Source organism: Myxine glutinosa, chromosome 11, assembly GCF_964187855.1.
Source record: "Myxine glutinosa chromosome 11, kmMyxGlut1.1, whole genome shotgun sequence".
NCBI classification, from domain to species: Eukaryota; Metazoa; Chordata; class Myxini; order Myxiniformes; family Myxinidae; genus Myxine; species Myxine glutinosa.
Genome location: NC_136271.1, coordinates 36,135,536 through 36,158,476, shown reverse-complemented (window position 1 = coordinate 36,158,476; position 22,941 = coordinate 36,135,536). Strand labels below are relative to the sequence as shown.

At 45.6% G+C, this 22,941-nt stretch overlaps 1 protein-coding gene across 3 annotated transcripts in view; it reads left to right on the top strand.

The window, feature by feature from the left end:
- Nucleotides 1-22,941, top strand: part of LOC137436113 (uncharacterized) — a 150,617-nt gene that overhangs the window by 11,304 nt on the left and 116,372 nt on the right. For all 3 annotated transcript variants that reach the window (XM_078786566.1, XM_068129830.2, XM_078786565.1), the window contains exon 3: nt 409-525. In XM_078786566.1, coding sequence (XP_078642692.1) covers nt 409-525 — 117 coding nt within the window. The remainder of the gene's footprint in view (nt 1-408; nt 526-22,941) is intronic.

The following is a 22,941-nucleotide window of genomic DNA, read 5'->3' as shown; positions in this document are numbered from 1 at the left end:
GGCATAATGAATGAAAAATGTGAAGGTGGAGCATGGTGATTGTGATATGACAGATTTGACGATATGTTCTGCCTGAAAGGCATAATAAAACAAAATGGCGGTGTGTGGAGTCAGCCGTCATACACCATAATGACATCACAGACATAATCACATCACATCGCCCATGTCATGTGACCAGATCCTCACCTCTGATTGGTGTACGTTTTGAGGGACACATACATACATACACACACACATACACACACACACATACACACACACACATACATACATACACTGTTCTAGACAGCTTTGTCCTACAGGTTATGCCGTTAAAAAAAAAAAAAAAGTCTGAAAGAAACGAAGTTTGAAAGTCTGCATTGGAAGTCTGAAAGAAGCACTCGCTAATACTCTTCACCTACTTTACAGGAGCTTGACAAGAATCAATTTTCCAACGTTGGCTCACTCATGAAGTGTATCCTGCAATGCTGCAACGTGGGTGCGTGTTCATTTGGTGTGCTCTTCAATGAGGGTGTCATTTCAAAGGTAAGTAAAAATGCTCTTGCAAAGATGAGCGAGGGTGGTGAATTAAAGTGACTGGTGTTGTAAATTCCAGTTGGTGTGAAATGTGTGCAATTTGGAAGAAATGTGTATTACCATTTCAAATTTAAGTACTCTGGTTTTTCCCTAGTTAGCATGTCTTGAACTGCTGTTTTTTGTATTGCCATTGAAAATGTGTTTTGAAATTCCTTTTTAAAATTACCCATGCATGCACAATTTGCCTTTGGAGGTTTCTTCCATTTGTGAGATTCCAGTGAAAAAAAATTTAAAAGGTAGGAATGGGATGGGGGCACAGGGCTCTGACAAAAGGGTAACCCAACCATGGGCGAATGTAAATTGAGAAGAGGGTTATGGGTTTGGGGAAAAAGTGAGATGAGGGAACGAAGTTTAGAAGGAAGTGAGTCAGTACTGCACTCCTATACCTTAATTACTTCATTCATGTAGAACACATTACCTCTTATTTATTACCCTGGGCATGCGGGGTGAAAGTGAAAAGCGGGATTAAGAAATTGGTTCCCGTCTGCCTATCCTACTGTCTACAAACATCGGTTTAGGATTGGGGAATACTTTATTTCAATTTAATGTTGTATTTTGAACATGAATCGGAAAACTAACCTGAAGTTTAGCAGTACTTTGGCTCTGGATTTGTCCTGATCGCGCATGTGCACAGAGAGGAGTGAGATTTTAAAGCTATAAAGCTGCTTCATTATTTGGCCTTCCTTCCATCCTTCCATCCATGCATCCATTCGTCTGTGAAAAATGAAGAAGAACCTTTATACCCCACCATGTTGAATTCTAAGGGGTTTTGTTTGTTTCTAGGCTTTGCCTATTTCATATTAAAATGGCAAACTGATCCATGGCAAACTGATCCGCTTCCTTTGGACACAGGTGCGTTTTTTTTTTGTTTTTTTTTTCTCGTATTTTTTTTTTTAACTGTCTGGCTGTCAAACAAAATTGAAAATAATTCCAAACAGTAAACCTACTGTTTTTAATGATGTCATAAATGACACAAACAGGCAGAAATAAATAATGTAACATGTTAAATAAGGTGGTGTGAAAGATGCTACATCAACAGCAGTAAGCTTCTGTAATTTTTTTCTTTTTCTATGATCTTTAAAATCTTAATTTTATTTCAATTGAATTATATACTTGAACATTGTAGAACACAAATAGCCTTTTTAGCACTTTCAAAATGCTTCCATTTTGCAGTACCTTAACAAAATATTACGGCATTTTACATCATCACGACCAATCAAATTTGCTGCATATAGACCCCGCCCATGTCCATGTTTCTCAAGACAGCTCAGGGTAATGTGTTCTATGAGTTTAGTTGTTTAATTAATAATTTTTGGCCTATATGTACCCTTCATCGTACATTTGCCTACATTGAAATATTTACATTTCTTTGTCTGTTCTTCCTGGAAAATTGAGACTTCCTCATGTTGTGTGCGTCCGTGTGCGTTCTTGTCAGCCCTTTATATGTTTGCTCTTTTTTTTTTTCTTTTTTTTTTTTTTATACAAGATCGAGGCTCGTGAAAGAGCGAACATTAATCACACAGAAAGACAAACAGACACATAAAACAAATAACATCGGGAGCGGTAGACAAGATGGGGAGAGAGGGGGAAGGACACAAACACAACATTTGAGAGCAGGGACTGAGAGACATGGAGACATCGAGAGATCTGTGGGAGGGAGAGGGCTTTGGGGGGGAGGCATGTGAAGGGGGGGGGGGGGGTGGGAGAGGTATAAACATATGGACACTGCCAGGACTTCCAGGAAAGAAGTTGGAATTTCAAACAAGGTGGATCTGGGGTGAATTAGTGGGGGTAGAAAAGATCAAGGTTTTGGATGGGGGAAGATAAGAGATGGTGGTGAACAGCTGTTTTAAAGACCTGGAGGGTGGAGTGGGATTGAAGGGAGTGTGGGAGTTTGTTCCAGAGGCGGGAGAAAAGAGGAATGAAAGAGTGAAGGTGAGCAGAAAGCCGAGATTTCGGCAGTTTAACCATCAGAGGGTTGCTGGCAGATCTTGTGCGACCTGTAGGAATATTTGGGGGACAGAGCACAGAGAGAGCTGGGGGAGCAAGGCCAGAGAGGAGTCGGTAGAAGACAGAAAGACCACCTACCTGCCTGCGGTGAGTGAGTGAAAGGCCCTCAGAGGTAGCTTCATCGCGGGAGATTCCAATGATTTTGAAAGCTTTGGATTCAACAGCGTGAAGCCGAGCCAGGTGTGAGGCAGGAGCACCAGCCCATAGGGGAGAACAGTATTCCATTGAGCTGCGGATGAAAGCCTTGTATGTGGTGAGGAGCTCAGGTGTGCCGAGGAAGGACTTCGCACGACGGAGGATGCCCAGTCGGCGACTGGCTTTGGAGGCCAGCTTGGAAATGTGGTTTTCCCAAGAAAGATCATGGCAGATAGTGAGACCCAAAAGCTTGAGCGACAGAACTTCTTGGAGAGGATTGTTGAGACAGTAGATGCGAGGGTTGTCCAGTCGATCTTTTCGGAGAGACATAGTAAGAGAGTGAGATTTGTCAGGATTGAAAGACATGTTCCACTTGTTTGACCAGTCTGTGATTTTGTCCAGGTCTTCAGAGAGTGAGGAGGCTGCAGACTGCCGATCTGAGGGAAGAGGAATGGAGTGGCAGAGAGTGGAGTCATCAGCAAAGAGATAGAGAGGATTTTCCAGAGAGTCGGAGAGATCATTGATAAAGACCAGAAAAAGCACAGGGCCCAGCACACTGCCTTGGGGAACTCCAGCCTGAACAGGAAGGGGAGATGAGAGAAATCCATTCAGGGCCATACGTTGACTACGACCAGAGAGGAAGTCCGCAAGCCATGCATGGAGATTTCCATGGATACCATAGGAGGAGAGTTTGGTGAGCAGAGCTGGGTGCCAGACCGTATCGAAGGCACGTGATATGTCAAGGGAGACGGCTCTGATTTCCTGTTTGGCATTGAGGACCTCCATCCATTGTTGAGACAGCAGAAGCAGCATGTCCAGAGTAGAGTGACCTGGTCTGAAACCAAATTGATGATCAGAGATCAAGCCATTGGAGAAGAGGAAAGATTTCATATCCGAAGCAATGATGGATTCCATGACTTTGCTGATAATTGGGAGCAGGCTGATTGGTCTGTAGTTGCAAGGATCTGTTTTTGCACCTTTTTGTGTAAAGCGGTAATGTTAGCTGATTTCCAGGATGCTGGCAGATGACCTTGAGCAAAAGATAGGGTGAAAAGAACAGAGAGAGGGTGAGATAGAGCGGCAGAGCAGGATTTTAGGACCCGTGGGCTGATGCCGTCTGGTCCAGTTGCAGAATCAGAGTCGAGGTTTGACAAAAACTCCTCCACCTTGTCAGGAGAGAACGACACAGAGTTCAGGAGCAGTTGGGTTCGACTGGGAAAGGTGGGAACAGAGAGAGCTGGGTTTGGGACTAAGGATTTTGAGGCAAACACAGAGTTGAGGCATTCGGCTTTGTCACGTGAGATGTCAACTGTGTGGCCATTTGAGGTAAGGGAGGGGATGGAGGGGGAACAAACACCAGAAACGGATTTGACCAGACGCCACCAGGATTTGGAGGAAGGAGACAGGTTTGAGAGTTCATTCTTGAGTGAGGAGAGATGGTGCTTCCTGGCACTCCTGAGGGTAGACACACACTTGTTCCGAGCTTGGTGGAAGGAACTGAGATTGCCTTCAGTTGGATTAGCCTTCCAAGAGGCAAAGGCAAGTTGTTTCAGGGCAACTGCCTCACCACAAGATTCAGTGTACCATGGACGGGAGGAAGGGTAAGACAACTGAAGGCGAGATGGGATAAATCTGTGCATGAGAGAGATCAGTTTGCTTTGGAAGAATTCCCAGGCAGAATTGATGTCAGAGGCAGTGGAGATGGGAGACCAATCCAGACGATTGATGGCTGCTTGAAGACCGTCCCAGTCGGCCTGAGTGGAATGCCAGACTCGTCGACGCTGAGGAGGCTCTCTGAGAATGGCCAGAGAGATGTCCACTTTGACAAGCACATGATCAGAAGAACCGATTGGAGCAGAAGAAGAGCAGCAGACATTAGCAGGGAAGTTTGTCATAACCAAGTCTAGAAGAGAAGATACTCCATTGGCTGAGATCCGGGTCGGGAAATTGACAGATTGTGTCAAACCCAGTGAGTCACAGAAGTCCTTTGCTGAGGTGCCATGACTGGTGAGAGAGGAACCCACACCCAACCAGGTGGCGTGATGACAGTTGAAGTCACCACATATGAGGAAGAGAGAGTTGGGATGAGTGGATAGATGTTGGTCCATGTTGTCAGACAGTGAAATGTAGATGGAGTCATCACTGTTTGGGGGACGGTACAGAACACATATGAACAAAAGGTGGGAGCGGAGAGGAAGCCGTAGCCAGAGGTACTCCTGGGGGTGAGGAGGAAAGAGGGCAGTGCAAGGAGAGTGAGGAAGAGTTTTTGATAAAGATAGACACCCCACCACCAGGCCGAGTCTCAGGTCTATCATACCGGAGGAGGGAGTAACCAGGAAGAGATATTAAGGAATCAGACATCTTGAGGGAGGAAAGTCTCTGTTAAGCAGATCAAGTCTGGATTGTCAGAAGCAACCTGTATGGAAAGATCAGTCAGGTTTGAGCGAAGGCCCCGGATGTTTGAGGTCCATACCGTTAATGAAGAGAGAGGGGGAGCATCAGGTACAGGACAGGGGAGGGGAGGAGTAGGGTAAGATGAAGGATGAGAGGGGGAGGTAGGAAGAGCAGTTGATAGTGTGTCAGATATTGCAGAAGAGTTCCAAGAAAGGGAAGGATGAGGAGGATGAAAGGTTTGATGGTGAAGGGATGAGGCACAGTGAGGGGTTGTTTGAGGGGGGGTAGAGGAATGTAGAAGGTTTGGGGGGGTGGAGGTATGAGATAGAAGGGAGACGAAGTGGGGAGGAGGCAGCTTGGAGGAGGAGGGGGGAGGAGGGAGAATTGGAGAGGAATGGTTTGGGGGGAGAATTGAATGGGAGGGGTTGGGGGGGAGTTTTGAAGGGGAGGCGCAACGTGGGAGTTTTGGAGGGAAGGGGCAAGGGGGAAGTTTAGAAGTGGAGGGACAAGGGGGGAGTTTAGGAGTGTAGGGGCAAGGGGGGGGATTTGGAGGGGAGGGGCAAGGGGGGAGTTTAGGAGGGGAACGGCAAGGGGGGAGTTCAGGAGTGGAGGGGCAAGGGGTGGGATTTGGAGGGGAGGGGCAAGGGGGGAGTTTAGGAGGGGAAGGGCAAGGGGGGAGTTTAGAAAGTGGATGATTAATGAAAGACGAACATTGATAACAAATTGGGTTTGTTGTGATTTTCAAGTTCGCAATCTGATTCAGAACGATGGAGGAGGGATGGAATGAATGTGAATTTAGACCATGAAGTGAGGGAGACGTATAAGATATTGAATTTCTTTTTTTTGAAGTGGAATGAGTTGGAGAGGAAATTGAGAAAAGCCTTTTAAATAGGAAGAAAAACAGCGTGTTGTAATAAGATATTGAATTTCTTTTTTTTGCGTGTTGTAATAGCGTGTTGTAATAAGATATTGAATTTCTTTTTTTTGAAGTGGAATGAGTTGGAGAGGAAATTGAGAAAAGCCTTTTAAATGGGAAGAAAAACAGCGTGTTGTAATATACCACTGAAATAAACACAGAAGGGGAAAGGTTAAACATAATTAAATAATATTTAAACAGAACTGTGAACAATCTTCTATGCACAAAATACCAACGGGGGGAGAGCCGAGAGGGACCACCACGAGTCACGTGAACAGGGCAAACGGTGGATGGCAAGGAGATAACGGGGGCGGGGCGAACAGCACACCTGGACAGAAAATACAGGATGAGACAACAGTATGGCAGTATGGCACGATTGGAGAAAGGAAAATAAATGTTTTTTTTTTTTTTTTTTTTTTTTTTTTTTTTGGGGGGGTGGATGGGGATTTAGAACGTTAGACAGAGTATTATGTTCGGGGTAGAACTAGAAGGGAAAAAACTAAGAGCCAAGCAAAACACGCTTAAGTTAACAAAACACCGACGGGGGTACAACTACAAGGCCACACACGAGGAGCAGAACACGATTAATTAATTACGAGTTACAGGAAATTCAAACCAAAACTAACTATAATCAAACAATATCGCATGGACGATAAAATAACGAGTTGAAATTTGACAATCTATCTGGGGAAATGGGGGAGAAACACGTGGTCGAAGAACGAACGAACGAATAAGAATGAATAAACGAATGAGCACAGAGAAGGTAATGTCTTATTTTTTTTGTTTTTTTGAGTTGAGATTTACATAAGGAAGTAGGCTATGGGGTGAAAAGACTGCGAAAACAGAGAACGAAAGTTATTGGTTTCACAAACGACGGACCGCTGAGAAAAACAAAGCCTCAAGGTTGTACAGTGTTCACTGTACAAGGCCTCAAGACACTACACGAATTAACACGATTTTCAATACAGGTATGAAAGATTTGCACCGAAAACTCTTCCATTTATTATCGACACCTGTCAAAAAACAAAATCTGGTCCCCTTTTACTCTACTGTTGTTGTTGACCAATTCGGTATCTTGTTTAAATTCATTAATTATACTTGCTATACTAGAGTCCAAATGATTTGTAAAGAATATAGATTGATAGAAACAAAACGATGGTCACCTACCTTCCAGTCAAAAACAATCCGTTTACTGTTGCTCTGCCTACAGTTAGGTACGTCTATCGGGGTGCAATTGTGGCCAAATGGGGAAGAAACCAAATTGACATCCTGGAGGTTCTGGGGTGACATTCACCTGAAGAAAGTTTTCAGTTCTAATCTAGTTTCATCCACATACAACTCTATTTGAATAGGGTTGTATGTAGAAAATTCCTGTAAATTATAATACTAGCAATTTTGAAAAAGCTCTATGTTGGACTTGTCAATTTTGTTTTATATCTTGCAGCAATGAAAACCTATCTATATGGTACATGGTTTACGTTCCAATTGCCTAGGGTCGCTCAGAACGTGCAATAACTAACGTTGACGATGGACGTACTTAGAAACTGTTGTGGCAGAGCAGAGCAGGAAAGACAAGTAGGCCTTTAGGTAGGCTTTAATCAACACAATGGTGGCCAGGTGCACAAGAAGAGGCCTAAGCAGGGCTTGAAGTCCTTAAGAGGGAACGTAGCATGGAGCGGATAGTAGGCAGCTCGTATGCCGTTGGCTGACCCGCTTTTATACAGTAACGATCCCAGAACACAGGAAGCGAGGTACACAGGAAGTGAGGCATCAATAAAACTTGATTATGTCATTCTATCCCTTGCTTAGAAAAACACTACTCAGAGGCCCAGACAGTCGGGGGCCTGCCAGGTATGTTGTGATTGTCGTAGTGGCTGTTGTTCAGAAGCTTCTCCAGAGACTTTGGTGGGCGTGGGCTCCAGAGACTTTGCTAGGATTGTCCGATGCATTCGAATCTCTACCAACCCCATTCTCCGATTCGCACGGTGCCTCGTTCTGTTGCTCCCATCCCTTTGTGTCTCCAGTCGGGGCCAAATGTCGGATGGATACAGTGGTTTCCTTGCCATCTGGATAGCGGACCTGGGCGTACTGCGGATTCGCCTGCAGGAGTTCCACTTGGTCGACCAGTGGTTCCGTCTTACTTTGGCACACGTCTTTTGAGTAGGACAGGTCCACGCATGGATAGCCAAGTTGGTACTGGGGTACCGGTCGTGGAGCGGCGAGCGAAGCTTAGCAGTCTTTCGTGTGGGGTAGCGTTCGTAGCTGTTGACAAGAGAGAACGGATCGAGTGTAAGGCGTCGGGCAAGACAGTTTGCCAACACTGGGTAGGCAGTTGGCGTGACCTCAGGGCCATGGTGATAGCCTTCCAGACTGTTCCATTGTAACGTTCAGTTTTTCCGTTACCCTGCGGCTTGTAGCTAGTGGTTCTGCTGCTGGAGATGCCTTTACTTGTCAGGAATTCACCGAACTCTCGGCTCACGAACGATGGTCCCCGGTCCGAATGGATGTAGGCGGGCATTCCAAAGAGGGCAAAAAGTTGGCAAAGGCAGTCGATCACCGTATAACTTGTCATGTTCGCACATGGGAACACAAAGGGGAATCTCGAGTACTCATTGATGATTGTGAGTAAGTACTGTTTTTTGTCAGTGCTTGGCAAAGGTCCCTTAAAACCTATGTTAAGGCGTTCGAATGGCTGGGTGGCATTTATGAGGTGGGCCCTTTCTGGTCGATAGAACCGGGGTTTGCACTGTGCACAGGTTCTGCACAAGCCGGTCATCCGTCGAACGTCTTCCACTGAATAAGGTAGGTTTCGTGATTTCACGAAGTGGTACATGCGTGTGATTCCTGGGTGACATAGGGACTGGTGGAGGTCATATAGTGAACAATGGTCCATGCATGTAGATGAGCAGTATGACCTTGAGAACGCGTCAAGAGGTATGTTTCCTTTCCCCAGACAGTCGATAATATAAAAATCGAAGCAGGATAACTCCATGTGCCAACGCATGATCTTGTCGTTCTTTTTCTTGCCTTTCTGTCCTTTGTCAAAGATGTAGCTGACAGAGCATTGGTCAGTCTTCAGTGTAAAGTGCCTTCCCGTCAGGTAGCGTCTCCAGTGGCGGACAGTTTCAATGATAGCCTTGGCTTCCTTTTCGACCATTGCATGAGGTTTTTCGGATCCTTGGAGTGTGCAGGAGAAGAAGGCTACTGGACGCCCCGCCTGGTTAAGCATTGCGGCAATAGCAAACTGATGCGTCGGTCTCAACTTCAAAGGGTATTGACTCATCGATTGCGTTGACCACTGACTTCAATATGCCGTTTGAGTTTGTGGAAAGTGGTTTCAGCCTCCTTCGAGATGGGGAAAGCTTTTGTGGCACTGAGGGGGCAAATTTTGCTTGAATCGTTGTGAATCCACTGAGAGTAGTAGGCAAAAAGTCCGAGGATCTAGCAGCGGGACTTCATGTTATGCGGCACGGGTAGCTCTCGCAGGGGCCGAAGACGCTCAGCGTCTGGCCGCATTTGACCCTCCTCTACTACATAGCCCAGTATATTGAGTTTAGTGGTCGAAAACGCGCACTTATCCTCATTATAGCCGATGTTCTTCCTTTCGGCTGCTTTGAGGAACTGTTTCAGGTTGACATCGTGCTCGGTTTGTGTCATGCCACAGACAGTCAGATTGTCCAGGTAAGCGAACGTTTCAGTGAGTTTCTCTTCCCTAATAAAGGAGTCCATGACGCGTTGGAAGCAAGATACATCGTTCGTGACGCCAAATGGGGCTCGCGTGAACTGGTAAAGACTTCCGCTTGATTCGAAAGACAAGTAGGTTTTCAGGTAGGCTTTAACCAACACAATGGTGGCCAGGTGCACAAGAAGAGGCCTAAGCAGGGCTTGAAGTCCTTAAGAGAGAACATAGCATGGAGCGGATCGGAGGCAGCCCGCATGTCATCGGCTGACCCGCTTTTATACAGCAATGGTCCCAGAACACAGGAGGTGAGGTACACAGGAGGTGAGGTACACAGGAGGTGAGGTACACAGGAGGTGAGGTACACAGGAGGTGAGGTACACAGGAGGTGAGGTACACAGGAGGTGAGGTACACAGGAGGTGAGGCATCAAGAAAACGAATTATGTCACAAATCTAAATGAATTTCTGCATATTCAAGATGGTGGTGAGTAAGATAAAGTGGGTAGAAATGTGAATCTATTACAAAATTGTGTCTGTGATGCTTTATTCTAAAGTGCTCCTGCTGTCATGTTATAATAACAAGGAGCTGATACTTAAGGTCCTCACACTTTCGGTGGTTTGAGGAATAATTGTGTTTCATATGAAAGCTAAATCTTGAACAGTTTTGAAATATTGCATGCACAAGCCAAGTTACCGAGATGGTTTCCATGGCAACATAATTCAGCCAATCATCATTGTGATCTAATCGGTTTGAGATAATGTGATGAGGAATCGAAGATCCTACGGTGTCCTTTGCAAGGAGTCCAAGTTGCAGCCGCCACCATGGTCAAATTCCAAATATCTGCAATATGAAAGCTAAATTTTCAACAGTTTAAAAAATATATTTGGTACACAAAATTACATGGACGGATGATCGGTCAGATGGTCGAATTCTTCATTGCTTCGGATATCAAATCCTTCCTCTTTTCCAATGGCTTGATCTCTGATTATCAATTTGGTTTCAGACCACGTCACTCTACTCTGGACATTCTGCCTCTGCTGTCTCAACAATGGATGGAGGTCCTCAGTGCCAAACAGGAAATCAGAGCTGTCTCCCTTGACATATCACGTGCCTTCGATACGGTCTGGCACCTCTCTCTACTCACCAAACTCTGCTCCTATGGTATCCATGGAAATATCCACGCATGGCTTGCGGACTTCCTCTCTGGTTGTAGTCAACGTGTGGCCCTGAATGGAATTCTCTCATCTCCCCTTCCTGTTCAGCCTGGAGTTCCCCAAGGCAGTGTTCTGGGCCCTGTGCTTTTTCTGGTCTTCGTCAATGATCTCTCTGACTCTGGAAAATCCTCTCTATCTCTTTGCTGATGACTCCACTCTCTGCCACTCCATACCTCATCCCTCAGATCGGCAGTCTTTAGCCTCCTCACTCTCTGCAGACCTGGACAAAATAAGACTGGTCAAAAGTGGAACATGACTTTCAATCCTGACAAATCTCACACTCTCACCATGTCTCTCCGAAAAGACCAACTGGACAACCCTCCCATCTACTTTCTCAACAATCCTCTCGAAGATGTTCTGTCACTTGAGCTTTTGGGTCTCACTTTCGGCCATGATTTTTCCTGGGGAAAACCACATTTCCAAGCTGGCCTCCAAAGCCAGTTGCCGACTGGGCATCCTCTATCGTGCGATGTCCTTCCTTGGCACACCTGAGCTCGCCACCACACACAAGGCTTTCATCTGCAGCTCAATGGAATACTGCTCTCCCCGCTGGGCTGGTGCTCCTGCCTCACACCTTGCTCGGCTTCATGTTGCTGAAACCAAAGCTTTCAGAATATTTGGAATCTCCCACGATAAAGCTAACTCTGAGAGACTTTCACTCACACACTCACTCGCCGCAGGCAGGAGGCTGTCTTCTACCGCCGACTCCTCTCCGGCCTATGTCCCCCAGCTCTGGCTGTGCTCTGTCCCCCAAATATTCCTGCAGGTTGCACAAAATCTGGCAGCAACCCTCGTCTGGTGAAACTTCCAAAATCAAGAATCTCTGCTCACCTTCACTATTTCATTCCTCTTTTCTCCAACCTCTGGAACAAACTCCCTCACTCTCCAATTCCACTCCTCCCTCTAGGTCTTTAAAACAGCTGTTCACCACCATCTCTTATCTTCCCCCATCCAAAACCTTTATTTTCTACCCCCGTTAATTCGCCCCAGATCCACTTTTTTGAAATGCGACTTCTTTCCTGGAAATCCGGGTGGTGTCCATTTGTTTTATACCTGAGCAACCCCCCACCCCCGTTCCCATGCCTCCCCACCCCCGTTCCCATGCCTCCCCACCCCCAGGCCCTCTTCCTCCCACAGATCTCCTGATGCCCCTGCTCACAAATGTTGTGTGCTTCCCTCTCTCTCTCTCCCCATCTTGTCTCCCGCTTCCTTTATTATATGTTTTATGTGTCCGTTTGTTTTTTGTGATTAATGTTGGCTCTTACATGAGCTTCGATCTTGTATACAAATATATACAGGGTGAGTCAAAATATATATATAGGGTATACAGCGTGCGATTTCTGTTTATGTATGTATATATATATATATATATATATATATATATATATATATATATATATATATATATATATATATGTATATGTATATATATAGATATAGTCATACCCCGTTTTACGCCATTTCGACCTACGTCAAATCCGACTTTACGCCACTCTTCTAGAGTAAATTTCAGTTCAGCGAACGTCATTATGTGCGACTTTACGTCACTCCTACGGACGTGAAAAAAAAAAAATTCCTTAAAAATATATTTAAAATAAATAAAATTGTACATAAATTAACAATAAAAGAAGCTTAAAAAACAATTTAAAATACAATAAAAAGCACATGAAAAATATATTAAAATGTACGTAAAGTATACTGTACGTACGCGCAGCTGCTGGTTCTCATTCAAAACGGAGGCGACGTACAGTATTCCTTTACTGTGTCTGTGTTAGCCATTGGTCTTAAGAAGGATAATGCTAGTGTTTCCAAGCGTAATGTGGTTACGATGGAAGATAAGTTAAATCTGATTAAAAGGTATGAAAAAGGTTAAAAAGTGTCGGTGATAGCGCATAGACCTTATCGCGAATCGGAACCGCAATGCGTCATGGGATCGGAAAGGGGCAATAGCGCCGGCGGTGGTCGCTGTCACTTTGACAGACTGCTTTTGACATACTGCCAAGTTTTGTTCGCAAGTGTACAGCCAATATAAGTCAAGACCTATTCTCAAGTGCCTTGTTGGTATTACACCCAGCGGAACAATTTCATACATTTCCAAATCTACAGGAGGAAACACGTCGGACAAAAAAATTGTAAAGATGACGAACATTGTAGACAAGTTCCAGCCCGGCGATATTTGTATGGCCGATCGAGGTTTCAACATTCAGGAACTGTTCTTGCATAAGCAGGTTGTTTCTCTTCTCCAATGGGAACCCCCCTTTCCTTCAAATATTTCTTTAAATCGCTGGATTTTAATGCCAAAAAACGCTGAATTTCTTTCACATTAGCCATCTTCCTTTCCGTAAACACAGTGTCGATCGTAGACAGACGCTTCCTCTTCTGGGTTCGTGTTTACCTTTGCCCCCTTTTCGATCACATCATGCTTTGCGGTGGAGCGCCCTCTGTTGATATTTACCGATTCGCGACAAGGTCTATGCCTTAGGGCTGCCACGGTCGACGGTATCGACCATCATTCATGATGGGGAACGTATTCTCGCATACGTCACTGAAAAAGCGCCGCCGGATAAGACTGCTAAAATGTGTGTTTGTGTTCAGAAGAGACGCCATGTTTAAGGTGAATAACATAACCTTATTAATTTTATTTATTATTCTTTCCAAATTCATTTATTAATTGTGTTCATTACTCATTAAAAAATGACTAAAATGTGTTTTTAGTGTTCTTTAAGGTTTAGCGATAGTTATATACTTTCGCGAGTTATTTACTCTAGTTTTACGGTTTGTCTTAATTTTAAGGCTTTTTTTTTTTTTTTTTTTTTGTATACAAGATCGAGGCTCGTGAAAGAGCTAAAAGGCATTACGCCCGGTTTACGTCAAAAACCGAGTTACGTCACGGCTTATGGAACCAATTAACGTAGGCCGGGGTATTACTGTGTGTGTGTATATATTGTTACAGACGCGGTTTTGGATGTTAGTTTACCGAGCGGTTTGGTATGACCGCGTCTGCACAGTTTACCCGATTCCACTCGAACGTTGGCCGAATCGCGCTACGCTAGATCAATGAAGGAAAGGACACAACGGCTGGGTTAAATGACACGACACCAGGGGTACAGTTCTCAAGACCTCCGGAGGAGGTTATAATATGGGTTTGCAGAACGTTTAGATTACACGGACAAGAGGTACAGCATAGAAAGGTGGGCACTTAAACACGGTCTTATCTTAGCCCCGACAGACCACAGATAAACGGGACAAGACTGACTCACACAGGGATTGATGGCAAGGAAGGGCAGAATCGATGGCTCAAGGTGCACCTTGGCTCAGGGACAGGATCCACACGGTCCGGTCCAGATATGCGGGGAGGTATCGTCGCGCTGAAGGTGGCGTCTGTTTCTCCTCAAGCTGGGGGCGCATCTTTCGTCACCTCCGGTAAGTGGCTGCGTATATCCAGCGGGGAGTGACACGCCCTCGGCTCGTTAGCTCCGCCCCAGATGGAATCGGCCCGCCGCTTCTTATTGGGTGCGGGGGGTTACCGGGCTCCGCCCTTGACGAGGAGCTGACAGTCAGCCCCTTCGTGGAAACCCCGTCGGAGCACATGGGCAATGGCGGCTAACCAAGCCGGAGTGAGGACGCCCACTCCCCGCGCCGTCGCCGCGCCGCCCCCCGCTGTTGTTGTAGTTGTTGTTGTAGTTCCATGAGATGATGGGAGGATGCGGGGACGAGATTGTGGGGAGGTATTGGGAGGTCCTAAACTTACTACTGGTGCCATACAATCACATTCTGGTGCAACGAAGAGTCATCATTAATGGAAACGAGTCCTTAACTGACATAGACTAAGAATAACTAGCAAGATGTCCGAAAGTTGTCCGTGAGATGCGGTGGACCTGGGTACGACATTTAATGGGGGAAAAAGGGGAAGGTCGGTTCTACAGAGTGTTGTTTACAGACAATGGGACTAGGGAATGGGGGATTGGGGATAGTTGGGGAGTATTGGGGAAATAGGGGAATATTTACAAGCGGATATGGATGGAGGCCAAATCCCATATCCGCAACAATATACAGTGGAACCTTGACTTACGAGTGCCCCAACTTACGAGTTTTTCGAGATACGAGCCGTCGCTCCGGCGGTTTATTGCTTTGAGATGCGAGCCGAGATCCGAGTTACGAGCTTTCGCCACCCGGTCACGTGGTTATCTTGCCGTTCAAGTACAGTATCTTTGTCGTATAGCGCTGCATTTTAGTTTTCGCATTTCGGTTATTTTGAGTTTTGCCGCCAGGTGGGTTCTGGTCACGTGGTTATCTTGCCTGCCGTGCACGTACAGTATCTCTATCGTATAGCGCTGCATTTTAGTTTTCGCATTTCGGTTATTTTGAGTTTTGCCGCCAGGTGGGTTCTGGTCACGTGGTTATCTTGCCTGCCGTGCACGTACAGTATCTCTATCGTATAGCGCTGCATTTTAGTTTTCGCATTTCGGTTATTTTGAGTTTTGCCGCCAGGTGGGTTCTGGTCACGTGGTTATCTTGCCTGCCGTGCACGTACAGTATCTCTATCGTATAGCGCTGCATTTTAGTTTTCGCATTTCGGTTATTTTGGCGTTGGCGCTGTGTAACGACACTTGCCTCACTCATTTTCGAAACATTTTGAAAGGGAGGAAGAAACAAACTTCGTTGGACAGGTTTTTCTTTAAACGCCCTGCAAGTGAAAGCGAGGAAAGTGTGGCGAAAAAGGCAAAAGTTATCCCCTCCACCTCCGCCAGCATCTTCGTCTGATCTTCAAGGTAAATACACTTAATAAAACCAGTTTATTTCTTTACATTGTCTTTTATTATGTACAGTATATACGAGGTCGTGCTTGTTTATACATTATTTGTTATTTACTAGGGCATGCCCGTACTATATATATATCTAAAATTATATCCCCCCCCTCTATTTACATGGAATGGTTTGGTCCATTCGCAAAGCCAAAGGCAAAGCGAACGGCTTGCGAGTACGGTGACAATCCCCCCCCTCTATTTACATCAAATGGTTTGGTCCATTCGCAACGACCACAGAACCCCCCCCTCTATTTACATGAAATGGTTTGGTCCATTCGCAACGCCAAAGCGAACGGCGAACGGCTAAATCGCCATAGCTCGGTAAGTACTTGTCCGATTAATTTCAAACCTTGAAAAGGCACATCCTCGGGTCCCCAGCAATATACCTGGCAAGTTTAAAATATATCGGACCCGTGGTTGTCGAGAAACAGCGGTCACAGACAAACATACACACATACACACATACACACATACACACATACACACAGAGATTAATGGAATTATAGATAGACTAGGGCATGCCCGTACTATATCTATATCTAAAATTATATCCCCCCCTCTATTTACATGAAATGGTTTGGTGCATGAAATGTTTTGGTCCATTCGCAACGCCAAAGCGAACGGCGAACGCTTTACATGAAATGGTTTGGTCCATGAAATGTTTTGGTCCATTCGCAACGCCAAAGCGAACGGCGAACGGCTTGCGAGTACAGTGACAATCCCCCCGGGGTTTTAATTAGTTTTAAAACATCGTTTAACGCCAACATAGCGCCAACATAGTTTGCCGACGGGAAATAAATGAATACGCTCTCAAATGTGCCATCCGAGGCAGAGTGTGTCCGCCACGTTCGGCACACGCGATAGCTCGCTGCTCTCTGATTGGTTGAATCGTTTTTTGGACATAGCTCGGTAAGTAATTGTCCGATTAATATGAAACCTTGAAAAGGCACATCCTCGGGTCCCCAGCAATATACCTGGCAAGTTTAAAGTATATCGGACCCGTGGTTGTCGAGAAACAGCGGTCACAGACAAACAAACGTACAAACAAACACACAGAGATTACTGGAATTATAGATAGACTAGGGCATGCCCGTACTATATATAAGCTAGGACGTGCCCGTACGTGGGTGCCCGTTCCTTGCCAAAAAAAAAAAAAAAAAAAATTTGTGTAGGGGTGTGTGTGTGTAAACATCCTAGGGCGTGCCCGTAGGTGGGTGCAAAAAAACATGCGTGCAAACAACAACAACAAAAAAAAACTTTGAAACCACGTGGCAGTAACGACCACAGAACCCCCCCCCCCTCTATTTACATGAATGGTTTGGTCCATTCGCAACGACCACAGAACCCCCCCCCCCTCTATTTACATGCAATGGTTTGGTCCATTCGCAACGCCAAAGCGAACGGCGAACGGCTAAATCGCCATAGCTCGGTAAGTACTTGTCCGATTAATTTCAAACCTTGAAAAGGCACATCCTCGGGTCCCCAGCAATATACCTGGCAAGTTTAAAGTATATCGGACCCGTGGTTGTCGAGAAACAGCGGTCACAGACAAACATACACACATACACACATACACACATACACACATACACACATACACACATACACACATACAAACACACATACACACAGAGATTAATGGAATTATAGATAGATAAAGTACATTTTTCTTATTTAAAAACACGTAACAAAAAAAATTGGTGTGGTTTTTTGGGGGCTGGAACGGATTAATAGCATTTCAATGCATTTCAATGGGGAAATTTGATTTGAGATACGAGCAATTTGAGTTACGAGCTCGGTCACGGAACGAATTAAACTCGTAAGTCAAGGTTCCACTGTATATATATATATATATATGTATATGTATATATATATATTTGTCAGTTGATTGTTTGTTTGCCATTTGTATTAGTGTACAAGAAGGTAGAAATAAATGAATGACATGTTTATCTAACCATTTATTCGGGGGAAAATTATTATGGAAGTGTACCAAGCTGTTTTACTTGCAATTTTCAAAGTGCCCTCCCTCTTGATCAATGCACAATTGCAGCCGAGCAGGCACAGAGTGAAAAGTTTGAAAAGTAAAAAGCCTCGTACCATTCAGGAATTGAAGGCTCAAATCACTGCAAAGTTTTAGGAAAATGATATCGAACTCCAAGCGTGTGTGCCACTCTGTGCCTGCTCGGCTGCAATTGTGCATCTATCATGAGGGAGAGCACTTTGAAAATTGCAAGTAAAACAGCTTTGTACACTTCCGTAATAATTTTCCCCCGAATAAATGGTTAGATAAACATGTCATTCATTTATTTCTACCTTCTTGTGCACTGTAATACAAATGGCAAACAAACAATCAACTGACAGAATTATATATACAGACTTGGCATTTAATATGGAATATTTTTTTTGTGGGGGTGAACTTACTTTTCAAGATGACTTAGAACCAAAAGTTCATTAGAATTATGTTGAAATTATTCTAGATTTTGTTAATGTGACCTTTAAAAGAAACAAACCACATTTGACATTTCGAAGTAAATAAATTGATCCTTGAAAGTGATGTAAACTGATATCGAACTCAATTCACGGACAGTACTGTGTTAAACTTCTGTACGTTTTCCCAGAAGTATCTCTTTATTTTGCACATTAGCCAAAAAAATTTTTAAACAAAAGTTAAATTACGACTGGGGTTACAGACAGTAAAATTACAGTTCAGTACTTCGTGTAACCCCCACGAGCATTCAGGAGAGCACGGACACATCGAGGCATGCTGTTCACGAGATTTGCCAAGGTTTGGACAGAAATCGCTTGCCAGGCAGTGAAAATAGCCTGCTACAATTCACGCACAGAGGTCGGCTGCTGGTCCAAGTTGTCGATTTGACGCGTTAATTCTGCCCACAAGTTCTCTATCTGATTCATTTCTGGGGACATGGCAGGCCACTCCATATGCTCGACACCACGGTCAGCAAGAAAGTGTTGGATCATGCGAGCACGATGAGGCCGTGCATTGTCATCTTGGAAGACAAAGTTTCCTCGAAAGGCTGCACGAGCAAATGGAAGCAATGTTTCTTCCAGAATGGCCCTGTACTTGAACTGGTTCAGGTTTCCATTCAGAACAACCAGGTCAGTTTTGCCCCCTGCATGAAAAGCAGCCCAAACGTTCACCCCACCACCTCCAGCTTGGACTCTTGGCACAATAAAATATTCGTTTTAGGCTTCATGCACTTGTCTGCGCACTCGGTTGCGGCCATCTTGACGATAGACCAGAAATCTAGACTCGTCACTGAAGGTCACGTGATTCCAGTGTCCTAGCTGCCATTGACGGTGCTCTCTGGCCCACTGCAATCGGCGCTGGCAGTGTTGTCTGGTCAGGCGTGGCTTTCTCAGGGGACGCCTTGCACGATAGCCTGCTTGAACCAGTCGTTGGTTGACTAGCCTTCTGGATACAGGCACATTTGTCAGTTGCTGCCACTCAGCCCGAAGCCGATTAGCTGACTTGGTACGGCCATTGCAGACTAACCGGTGCAGCTGGCGATCATCTCTCCTTGTGGTTCTGCGGGGACGTCCTGGCCTCGGCATTGGAGAAGGGACACCCCTCTGAGCATTTCGTTTCAGGATCTTTGACACCTGACCTTGAGTGATGCCATACTACCGAGCAATAGCACGCTGTTTCATGCCAGAATTTCGTAAAGCCACCACTCCATGACGAACAGCATTGTCGAGTTGACGGACCATCTCCAGAGGAAGCGGCAATAACTTTTGTAGATGTACAGCAGTTGTTTTCCACTAATACAGAACGCAACAACCCTTATATACATGATTGTGAAGCCAATCGTCAAATGTACCTGTCCTTACATTTTGTCACTCCACCTGTGATATTATCCTGTTATTGACTTCTTGCTGCGAAAGACAATCAGTGACATGGTTCTTTTAACAAAGAAATCACTGAAGCGTAAAATAAACTCACCAGATTGATATATTGAGTTCAGAAAGTAAACCCAAGTGAAGAAAAAAAAAAAATCCATATTAAATGCTGTGTGTGTGTGTGTGTGTGTGTGTGTGTGTGTGTGTGTGTGTGTGTGTGTGTGTGTGTGTGTGTGTGTGTGTGTGTGTGTGTGTGTATATTGTTACGGACCGCAGATAAGATGTTGGTTTGCCGAGCGGATGGCGCCGCGGCCCTAACAGTTACCCCGACTAACCCGATTCCTGAACGTTGGCCGAATCGCGCCACAGATATTCAATGGGGAAAAGATTAAGGCGACACGGATGTGAAGAAGAAGAAGGAGAAATAGGGAATACGAATATAATTTATTTGCTATTTACAGGACCAAAAAAAACCAAGGAGAAGGAACGATAATAAAATAATTTACAGAAGAACTCAGAGACACAGTGCAATGCTAGCTTATACAAGCTTACTTATGCCCAGGGACAAGACAAAAGACAGACTACAAGCACACTTACACGGGGGATGATGACAGGAATGGCAGGAGTTGGATGGCTGGAGGGGGAGGAAGGTTCAGCTGGAACCGCAGCACGGTCGGGTCGGGGATGAGCAGCCGCCGCCCTTTCTCGATCGGCGCGTTTAGCAGCCGCCGTTCCTTCGTGGCCCCGCTCGAAACTGCCGTCAAGGCCCCGAAGCTGCTGGGGCTGAAGCTGCTGGGGCTGAAGCTGCTGCTGCTGTGGCTGCTGCTGCTGTGGCTGAAGCTGCTGTGGCTGCTGCTGCTGTGGCTGCTGCTCTTTCAGGGATCCCTTACTCAACTCTTTTAATTCACCTCTCCCTCTCTTGCTTAGTCCAACCACTTCTTTCTCTCTTGCTTGGTCCAACCACCACACCTCTCTTGCTTGGTCCAACCACCACTTTCTCTCTTGCTTGGTCCAACCACCACTTCTCTCTTGCTTGGTCCAACCACCACTTCTCTCTTGCTTTTGCGCGCGCGCTTTTATAGCGCCTCAGGCGATCAAGCCGCTAGTGTCCAGGACACGCCCATCGGTCAGCTCACCTCGGCCCTGATTGGTCGGCACGGCCCTCTGGCTCCGCCCTTGATGACGATGGGCGGGCACGCCCTTCTTCCCCGAGCTGAGCACATGCTTAATGGCGGCAAATGTAGTTGGCAATGCGAATGGCAATGACACAGTTGGAAATGGAGGTTTTGGGAATGGGAATGAAAGGGAATCTATCTTATTTCACTTGGTGCAATGGAGTATTTCAATTAATGGAAGACAAATCCTTAGCCTAATACACATAATAAGGATATAACTGTCAACAAAGATATATCGTGTCCTGCATGTATGTTTTATGGACTAACTACGGGAACGCCCTTTGACCTTTATACAACCACAAACGGAGGGAGGAGGGGTGATATTTTACAACAACCTTTTACAACAACATTTTACCACAACAATAAAAAAAAACAACATTCTCATATCCACAACTATATATATATATATATATATATATATATATATATATATATATATATACACACACACACACACACAACTCGCAAATACCATCCGTCGCTTTGCTGATGGGAATATTGAGAGGGGGGAGTTGGGGAGGTAGAGAATGAGGGGAGAGGGAGTGAGACAGCAATGCCATGTACCCCTGCTCGTAAATATTCTATATTTTACATATATAAAAGAGTGTTTGTTTGTCTGCACGCGCTAATCTCCTTAAGCCTAAGTCACGCATAGGCGGATTTGTCGGCGACTACTGGCGACTGGAAAAATCGTAATGAAACCGTAATGGACGGTCTTCTGTAGTCGTGGTTATCCTTCCCAGGTCGGCTGCAGTCGGCAAGAGCCGCAAAGGGGCCAAATATTTTTTTAAATGTTTAAAAACGGCGCGCTCAGTCGTCAAAAAAGATCCGCCATGCTGTCGTCGGTATCTGTAATAAGACCATAAAGCGGCCGCAACCCAGTCGCTCATAGTCTTCCGCAATCGCCCCAGCATCGCCCCACCAGCTAGCACGGCAGAGATGCGAATGCCATACGGCCTTCCTGCGGCATCTTCCTGACTACGGCCCGACACTGTTGCGGCTGCATATCGACTACAGAAGAACTGCCACGTCTCCCCTGCGGCTATGGGAGACTGACGACGACAGCAGTAGGACTAGTGGCGGCCGAGTTACGGTCATTGGCGACAGAGATACGACTGCATTACGACATACCACGATTCCATGGCAAGACAGGATGGTGTGAGGGTCTTTGTGGAGTGAGGTCCTGTGGTGCCGACAAGGATATGGCTTTATTGTTTGGACTTGAGACTTTGGGGAACTTTATTTTTGGGACTTTGGTCCTTTGGAAACTTTATTTATGGGACTTAGGACCAGTGGAAATAATTTGTTGGACTTTATGTCCATTCTCTCTCCCTGCAGAAAAGTTTGATTATTACATTACAATGATACATCTTTATTAACTTTCTTATTGTACATCAAACATCTTTATGCTTCATGTCATACATGATTGAAATGAATAAAGTGAAATGTAAAATAGAGAAATAAAGATTTAAAAAGTTGTGTGAATCGTCTCTAATCGCCGGCGGTCTTATTGCAGTCTTGCGGACGTCGGAGTAAACCGCCACCCGGCCCCAATGCAGTCGCCGCGATCCGCCATCGGTCGTAATCTAGCCGCCAGACTGTCGCCACGCTGCCGCCGTGCATCCGCAATGCAGTCGTCGTCGATCTTCAACAGTCGCCATCCCACTCGGGGCGTCATCGCAATGCAGTCGCAATGTGGCCGCCTGCAGTCGCCATACTGCCGCCTGCAGTCGCCATACTGCCGCCTGACCATATTTGACCGCCCGAAATCGCCAGTCGCCGAAAAATCTTGATCGCCGGCAGTCGCCAGTAGTCGCCAAAATATCCGCCTATGTGTGACTTAGGCTTTAACGGTGAAAGATAGGAGGAAACCTCTAAAACAAAAAATGTCGGGACGGGCCCCGGGAAGGTTATAGGCTAGGTGGTGGGGCCGGTCGAGGCCATCTCGGCCGGGCTGGGCCCATTTCGCAATTAAAAGCTGAGCTGAATTATAGTAGTCGATCTTCTACGGCCGTGAGCAAAAGCTGAATTATAGTAGTAAATTCATTCAAAAATAACCAAAAATGTCGGGACGGGCCCCGCAAAGGTTATAGGCTAGGTGGTGAGGCCGCCTCGGCCGTGCTGGGCCCATTTCACAATTAAAAGCTGAGCTGAATTATCGTAGTCAATCGTCT